This window comes from Myotis lucifugus, unplaced genomic scaffold, assembly GCF_000147115.1.
Source record: "Myotis lucifugus unplaced genomic scaffold, Myoluc2.0 scaffold_435, whole genome shotgun sequence".
Taxonomy (NCBI): Eukaryota; Metazoa; Chordata; class Mammalia; order Chiroptera; family Vespertilionidae; genus Myotis; species Myotis lucifugus.
In genome coordinates, this window is record NW_005871483.1 from 708,126 (window position 1) to 716,749 (window position 8,624).

The window sequence follows — 8,624 nt, forward strand, 5'->3', positions numbered from 1 at the left end:
CTCTGAGCAGGAATGACAACAGAGAACAGAAGAAAGCAGAGCAAGGTGGGGACAGGGAGGCCCAAGGACAGGAAATGCTGCAAAGGAGAGTCAGATGGGAACTGACAAGACAAGGGGGCGGGTGTGGAATGGCAAAGGCAGGCTTCTAGCTCTCCCCTCCGATCACTGCCTGATTCCTTTCAGCCCCTCGTGTCTCCTTGAAGGTCCGGAGCACCCGCACCGGTCTCCAGTTCCCAAACTCCAACCTCCCCCTTCTCTCCTGCCTCCTCCAGACCCCAGCCTGGTGGAGGCCACACTGATCCCACTCCGGGCCTCAGCGAGGTTGGCTCTCTGCCCCCAGCCTGCACTTGATCTGATTTGGCATGCATGTAAGCACCGGCTGCTGTGCCCGATTCAGGAATTTCCAAGACAAGAAGAATTAATTAGCTCTGTGGGCCACAGTCAGCATTTCCCACACCTGGACCAGGGCTAAGACAGTTTCAATGTTCCCTGGCAGAATTCCCACCTGGGCATTCGCTGGAGCTGCCACCTCCTTCATCTCTACTTTGCTGTGCCCTCAGAGCAGGACACCAGCCAACAACTAAACTCACTTTGGAGTGTTAACTCCCCTCCTAGAAACCACTGTTTGGATTAGCTTAGCCCTGGTCACTGGCCTTAGGCAGGGAACCCTGGAGGCTTAGCACTCCGATGGCCCGGCTTCTCCAACCACAGACAAGCCCTTCATTGGGCCCCGTGAGCCTGTTTCCTCCTTTGGGGATGGAGTATGCAGGGCACCTGTCCATAGAGGGTGTCCATGTGTTGGTGTCCTCTCCCTGGCTTCGTACCTCTGCAGAGGGGGCACTGGGTGGGGTGGCACCAAATGCAGGTGGCTGTGCTGCATCTGGTGTCTGATGCCCTCACTATACTGCTGTCACTAGCCCTACAGGTCAGGCCGCTCAGCTAGCCCAGGAGAGCAGACAGGAGGCCATGGGGCACCAGGCTGTGGTGGGTGGGGAGTACGGGTGATGATGGAGGTCTGAGTGGGGCACAGGGAGAGGACAAAGGAGACAAGGGGCTGGGAGGAAGGGGGTGCTCTGGGGTGTGAGGGCAGCATTACGTCAGGGAAAGGTGGTTTCTGGGAAACTGGGTGATTGCAGAGCCAGCCTTGGCCAGCCCTTGCACAAGCACCTGGAGCTTAGGGACACCTTTTGCTGTGGTCGAACCTCTCTCCGCATGCAAGGTGGAGGGCCGTGGCTGCTCCAGCCTCCAGGTGTGCCAGGCTGGGAGGTCACATGTACATTTCTATGAACACAAGTGGTATCGCTTTGGAAAAGGCCACCCTGGCAAGGCAGGTTGCACCATTCCCCATGCCCTCCACAAGGAGAAGAGGCCGGGGTAGTGTGAAGCCAATGGGCTGCAGGTTGGCCAGACCTCGCATGAAGTCTGCCACTTCCTGGCTGCGTGACCTCGGGCAAAGCACGGAACCTCTCTGAAGCCACAGCCTCACGGGGAAATGAGAGCAATGGTACATCCCTCGCCGGCGTGTTGTGAGGAGTAAGTGCGAGACTGCCGGTGAGTCTCAGGTTTGTTTTGGGCACCAGCTCAGCTCACCCCTCTTCCCAGTTCCCTACCCCCAGACAGACCTTTTCCTGGGGCCTGGGGGTAGAGGAAGCAGAAGCCGCCAAGCCGGAGTTGGGGGCCTCGCAGCTGTTGACATGATTTCTTCTGAACCCCCAGGGAGAAGGCGCAGAGCAGACGTGCCAGGATAGATGTTCCTACCTCCCAAAGCCCCCACATCCCTGAAGTTCCTAGTCAGTTCCAACTCTGCCCCTGGAGACACTAATTCAAGACCTGCTGCCTCTCCACCAGCCCCTCTCCACCCCCAGCCTCCTCACACCCCTCTGCTCCCTGCCCCGGTATCCTGGAGCCGAATAAAAAACCATCCACACAAGAATCAGGAGGTGAGCATCATTGTTATTATTACTACTGTTCATAAGAGTCAGTAGTGCCATTATTTCCATTTCAAACTCACAACAGTTTCCATCATTGATAAAGACTTTACATTGTTAGGGGAGATGCCACAATTCCCTCCCCTAGATATCCGCTTTGACGCTGAGGGGTCCTGGGCTGGGATGGAGGGGACAGGGTGGCAGCTCAGCTCTCTGGCTTCATCTTGACCCAGAATCCTCCAACTATTAGAGGAAAGAAGGCCTCAGAATCCCCTTCCCAAGCCCCCCCGCTCCAGCCTTACTAAGGAATAGACAGCTACAGAATTCTACAAAAATAGAAAAGCTTAATCTGCAAGCCTAGGTCACAAAACGCTAGGAATTTTGTACAGGTTGGCTAAAAAAAAAAAAAAGAAGGCAGCTTCTATGAGCACCCCGCCCCTTGCCCCTTCCCCACCCAAGGAGGACAGAGAAAATAGGATTTGACATTATTGCAGGTTTTTGGATCAAACTCCAAGAGAATCAAACCAGGTGTTTGCTTTAAGGAGTGGTATCATTTCTGTCCAGGTTAGGAAACACCAGGTTGGAAAAAGCATCCAGGTTCATCGCCCAGCAGTCTGGCACCCACCCGCTGCCCCCCTGGTCCCAGGTTCAGACGGGGAGGAGCTGTGAGTGAGAGCTGCCAGCTGCTGTTGAAGTTTCAAGAATCCTGGAGTCTGAAGGTGCTGGGCATGTTCAAGGGAGTGGGGTTAGGTGGCCAGCAGGGAACGGGCTGGTTGAGCGCCGCCTTTTGGCACCAGGGTTTCAGACCAGAGACTACTGCCCGTGGTAGCACCAGAAAGGAGGTTCTGGGCCATGTCGACAGCCCCGCCTCCTCTTCCCTTCTTCCTGCCCCTCCTTCCCCTCCCTCCCTCCTCTGCTTGCTCCCACTGGGCCGGCAGCAGCAGGCAGCATGAACACCTTGTGGGTACTCACTCATCAGCCCCAGGGGCCAGTTCCCCCCTCAGCAGCCTGGCTTCCCCACCCACCAATTCCACTGGACACCTGGTCCCGGTCCCCTCGACCTGGGAGACAGCAGCCCTCTGTTGACATAGCTTAATCCATCGCCTGTCCCGATGGGCTGGTCCCCGCAGCGCGGGTCAATGACTCCCGCAACTTGGGAGCTGAAGCCAGACTGCTGAGGTTGCCCTGCGGAAGCCTGGGAAAGGCAAAGCCAGCAGCACCGGCCCCTCCCCCACCAACCCCGGGGTGGGATCTCAGCAGCTGAAGCTGCCTCTCCCAGCCTCACTCGGCCCCATTAACCAAAACAGCTTCATTATGCCAATTTCCAGCTTTCAGTGCGAGGCTGATAGCTGTCAGCAGAAATAAGAGTTAATCTGGAATTACATTCAGAGCTGCCTGGCTCAGAGGAAGCAGCGATAACGCTTTGATAGAAGCCGGAGTGGATCCTGCCGGCCCAGCCTTCCGCCTCCAGAGGGGTGGGCTTCTCCCCTCCTCCCCTGCCCCCGGAGGTCAGGCTGGAAGGTGGCAGCCCCCCAGGGAGAGGCATTTGGGTTCTCTTTGCCTCAGACACGAACACATACACATATACTCACATATACACACACATCCACTCATATACATTCACTCATATATATACACTCATACACATCACTCAGATATATATACAGTCATACATACACACACTCACATCCACTCACTCATATACACACACACTCACAATACACTCATACCACTTATACATACACACTCTCACATACACACTCATACACACTCATACATACACACTCATACACACTCACACATACACACACTCATACACAGCCACTCACACACTCATACACACACACTCACAACACTCACACCACTTATACACACACACTCTCACATACACACTCATACACTTACGCACTCATATACAATCATATACACACTCATATACACTCACTCACACATACACACACACTCATACACATCCACTCCCACTCATATACACACACTCACAATACACTCATACCACTTATACACACACACCCTCACATACACACTCATACACAATCATATACACACTCATGCGCACACACGCGTGCACACACATGCAGAGGCAGCTTTGGCCCCTTCCCTCCCCACCGCCCACTCCCCACCTCCAGGAATCTCTCCCCAATGCCGGCCGGAAATGCCTAACTGTGCCTTGTGCTTTTACTCTGGACCGTGATTAGCTTTATTTTGGAAAATTACTTTATTATATAGATATAGATATATAGATATAGATATGTATGTATGTATATATAAAAAGGTTTCATTTCATTTGTAAAATCTTATATTTTTTTTCTTTTTCTCTCTCTTTTTTTTTTTTCCTACAGAAAATGATGACGAGGTTTAAGGAGAAAATAAGTTACATTACAGTTTCCAAAATGGTCCTCGCTCTCCGCCGAAGATGGGTCGCCGTCAGGGCTGTGATGCACTCGCCGTCCCAGCTTGTGCTTTGCAAGAAGAGGGAGTATAACTAGACGGGTGGTTTTAGGTTAAAATAGCCGAGGCAGACGCCTTCGCCTCAAAAATATTCTGAGACACATAAAAGTGGAAGGGAACAAGTCTCCTCAGTCACAAAATGCGTACATCCCGCATATACTAGATTCAATTAATTTAATAAAATAGAATATACATAGATTCTGCACAAACGTATTGCTTTCTCCCAACAGCTCCTGGTGTCGGGAACCTCAGCGACACTGGGCTTCTCTTCCCGCCTGGAGCCAGGGTGGGCAGGGCTGCTGCTCCCCACTCGCTGGGAATCCTGCAGTGGCCAGTGCCCAGTGCCACTGAGGCCGGGAGGGGCGCCTCCTGGGTGTCCACATGGACCTTTTGTCAGGAATATAGCCCAAGAGGAGGAGCGAGGATTTGGCACCCAGTGGAGAAAGGTGAGTGGGAGAGGGGGGCAGGACTCAGGGGTCCAGGTCTGCCGGGTCAGAGGATAAACCGGAGACACCCAGCATGTCTTTCTTTGGGGAGGGCGAGGCAGCCATGCTGTCAGGGGGGCCGGAGGCCGAGAGATCCTTGGAGTCGCTGGACGGAGCCCTCCTCCGGAGGCAGATGCCAGGGCTGGGTGGGGGCCGAGCGCCCTGGCCCTGAGGGGGGTCTATAGAGATACTGGGCGGACTGAGTTTTTTCTTGGGCCGGCTCCCAGGCCCCCCAAGAGGTTGCCCCCCGAGGCCCGAGGGGCCGGGGTCCAGGTGGGGTTGGGAGCCACTGTCCAGGCAGCTGACAGCAATGGAGTGCCTCCTCTGCTCCTCCAGCCAGGATGCGGGCCGGCGCCCGCAGCTCTGTGCCTCCACGCTGTAGCACTTCTTCAGGTCCCGCGGGGAAGGGGGCGCCTCCTGGCTGCCCGCCTGCAGGAGGTCTCCTGAAACCCCAGCTCAGCTCCATGTCCAGCTCTAAGCTGCTTCTGGCCTCCAGTGGGCTCTTGCCCCAGGTGGGTTCTGGGCCCGGGCAGGGGGCTGGCGAGTGCGTGTGCTTCAAGATCTTGCTCTGGCTGCGGGAATGCTGCACCGGGGTGCTCGACTGGCCCCAGAAGGAGGAGGTCCGGGCCAGAGGCGGGGAGGGCCCACTCACCTCTGACAGCAGGTCCTCCCTGCTGCCCAGGCCCTGAACATCCAGGGAATCGGTCCTTATTGCTGCCTGTATGGGGTGGGGGGAGGGCTCAGCCTGGGGGCTTCCTCTCCCCCATTAGCTGTTCCTCCAGGCAAGCCAGCGAGCCCCCTCCTCCCCGTCCAGGGAGCTGCAGGACCACCCTAACGGAGGGTCCAGTATTGGCTCTTGTGGAGAGATACGGGCCATGTGCATCGGGCCCTCTGGCCACTGCCCTCCTCGGTGTCTCCCCCAAGCCTGCAATTCCCAGCCCCCAGGACACAAGGAGGCACTGGGCCAGCTCTGCTCCCCAGCCGGCTCCCTCATGCCTCCCTGCCTCTTAGGCCTTAAGCCCTCAACTTTATGGGCTCCGGTCCCCTGTGATGTACAGCCCGACAGTCTCTACCCTCCAATAAGACGGACCCCTTCCTCGTCTTTGCTCCCTGCTGCACCGGGCCCATGAGCATCTCAGCCCGCGACCTGTCACCGCAGAGATCTGGTGGGGTGTGTGTCTACGATCACACCCTGAGCTCTGGGGGGCAGGGGCTGTCTCATCTGTCTGTCTCCCCGGGGCCTGGCACACAGGGATGCTCAGTGAATATTTACAGGATGGATGGGGACTGTCCCCCAATGGGTGGGATTGAGCAGATTCTCACGTGGCCGTGCTCAGGCATAAGGACACACACCGCATGGGCTGTGGGCTTGTTGCTGGTGAACACACAAGCCTCGCCTGGCTACACGAGCCTCTGCTCTGGGCTCCTGGAGTGTGGGCTCCAGAAGGTGGGCCCCAGGCTTGGCCAAAGATGGAGACACCTAAAATGTGCCTCGTGCCCAGCCAGTGCGGCTCAGTGGTTGAGCGTCGACCTATGAACCAGGAGGTCACAGTTCGATTCCCGGTCAGGGCACATGCCCTGGGTTGTGGGCTCCATCCCCAGTAGGGGGCATGAAGGAGGCAGCCGATCAATGATTCTCATCATTGATGTTTCTATCTCTCTCTCCTTCTCCCTTCCTTTCTGAAATCAATAAAAACATATTTTTTAAAAAATGTGCCTCGTGCCCCTTAGGTAGGTCTAGAAATACAGAGAACAGGGAGGCAGCTGTGGGTCGGGAAAAGGGAGTCAGAAGCCTGGCTCATCTCCAACTTGTCATGCGTCCCTGGGCAACCTGGGCCTCCTCTGGTCTCCAGGCTTCCTCAGGGAAACGGGGGAGGGGGGCAAAGTCTGAGCGGTCACAGACCACCTCTGCTTGGTCTGGCTTTGTGTCCTGGCGCCTGGCCTGGCCTGTCACTGCCTCAGAGTCAGTATTGCTGGGAGAATGGAAGAGGCCACCCTGGTCATCACCAACAACCTGGGACTCCCGGCAGAGAGGCTAGCCCTCAGGCCCAGGCCCACCTGCTTACCTGGCGCCTAAGAGGCCTCTGAGCCAAAGGGGAGCGGCCCGGCGGGGGCAGTTTGGGGATGGTGCCCCACGTAGGAGCGCCGTGGGGCTGGAGCAGACGGGGAGCATCTTTGGGAAGCTGCAGGATGTAGCTGGTGTCTGCTGGCTGGGAGTGAATGGACAAGACAGAGCCTGCGGGGTGAGGGGGACGGGGAAAGGAGGAAAGAGAAGAGGTGAAGGGCCCGCCAGTCTGGCTCCCACCTGAGTCCCCTCCCTTCCTCTCTCCGCGCCCCCATCAGGGTCTCCATCCTTACCACAGATCCCTCACCCTGTTCGAAAGCCACCTCCCTCAGGCAGGGGCTGGGGGCTCCTCAGAAGTAGGAGAGCCCTCTTTGGCTGCCTCAGTTTCCCCCCAGGTTAGGACGGAGCCGAGCCAAGGACGAGGTCCCCAGTGTGAGCCATGCTGGCTTGCCCCGGGCCCTGGTACCTGACTGAGCTTTGGGGAGCCCCCAGCTCCTGTGTCCCAGGGACCCCTCGGCAGTGCTTCCATCGCGGCACATGTAGCTGTCGTTGGGCAGCGAGTGCGTGCGGCTGACCCCGGACTTCCGCACGCTCAGCAGGTCTGGCACCTCCCCCGGGTGGGGCCCCCTCTGCAAAAGAAACAGGGGAGGGAGGTGGGCGGAAGAGGGGGCATCCAGATTGGGTAACTGAGGCAGAGATGGACAGCAGAGGCCAAAAGCTCCCCACCCCCCGCCACCGCCCAAGGCCCCGGCCCCCACCCCCTTCTCGGACAAGGTGGTGATGGGATGAGTGTCAGGCAGAAGGGCAGACACATGGAGGAGCCCTCCACACACAGGGAGGAAGGAGGCGGGAGGAGGCCCTGGCCCCACAAAACCATCCACACTGTAACCCATGGAGCCTCCGGAGGGGGGGGCAGGGGTGGAGGGTGAGGAGGTGTCCAAAGGAGGGAGAGCAGCCCCCAGCCCCCAGCCTGGTTTAAGAGCTCATCCTCAAGGCCCCACTGAGAGGGGCCGAAGGACCACAAGGGAGGATGAAAAGCTACCAGCATCCCGCAGTCCTCCTTGCAGGGGCTGTGGGGGGACTGGGAATGGGGGAGACTTGGCAGCTGGGACTGCCTTCTAGGTCCCCATCCAATTTTTAAGGCGGCCTCAGCACCAGCACTGGGCATGGGCCGAGTGAACAGGCTGAACGACATGAGCACTAGGGGATGCCACAGCTGGCTTACCCGCCCGCCTCCCTCTCCCCTTTTAATCACATGATGGGGGTGGGCTGGGCACTCAGGTCCTCAGTGGAGAGACGGGGGTTAAGGTGGGTGTCTGGAATCTATTTAAAAGAAAGGCAGGAACCAGCCTTTGACCCCAGCCAGAGGGAGACCAGGTTTGCTCCCAAGAGACTTCTCCCTCCCCGGGTCTGTTCCCAGTTCTCAGGGCGGCTGTAGGGTCCCACACGGGCCCAGCCGGCTGAGCAGCCACCAGGCCTGGGGATGGCTGTGCTGAAGACAGTGTGGTTCCTTTGCTTCCCCCGCTCAGCTCAGGTTCCACTTCTGCACCCACCCCAAGACCCCCAGGGACAGAGCCCTGCTGTGAGGAAGGGGGTCCCAGTCCCCGCTTAAGTCCTAAGAGAAAGGAGAAGGGTGGGAGGAGGGGGCTGCTCATAGTCAGAAGGACCAGGGGTCGG

The 8,624-nt window shown here is 57.6% G+C and overlaps 1 protein-coding gene across 1 annotated transcript in view; it reads right to left on the reverse strand.

Annotated features, from left to right (window-relative positions):
• Nucleotides 1-4,527: 4,527 nt before the first annotated feature.
• The window catches only part of CACNA1G (calcium voltage-gated channel subunit alpha1 G), a 57,890-nt gene continuing 53,793 nt past the window's right edge, over nt 4,528-8,624 (reverse strand). Inside the window, 4 exon segments of the mRNA XM_023744210.1 lie at nt 4,528-5,332; nt 5,334-5,600; nt 6,949-7,118; nt 7,414-7,576. Of these exon segments, the coding sequence (XP_023599978.1) occupies nt 4,868-5,332; nt 5,334-5,600; nt 6,949-7,118; nt 7,414-7,576 (1,065 nt within the window). The 3' untranslated portion in view covers nt 4,528-4,867.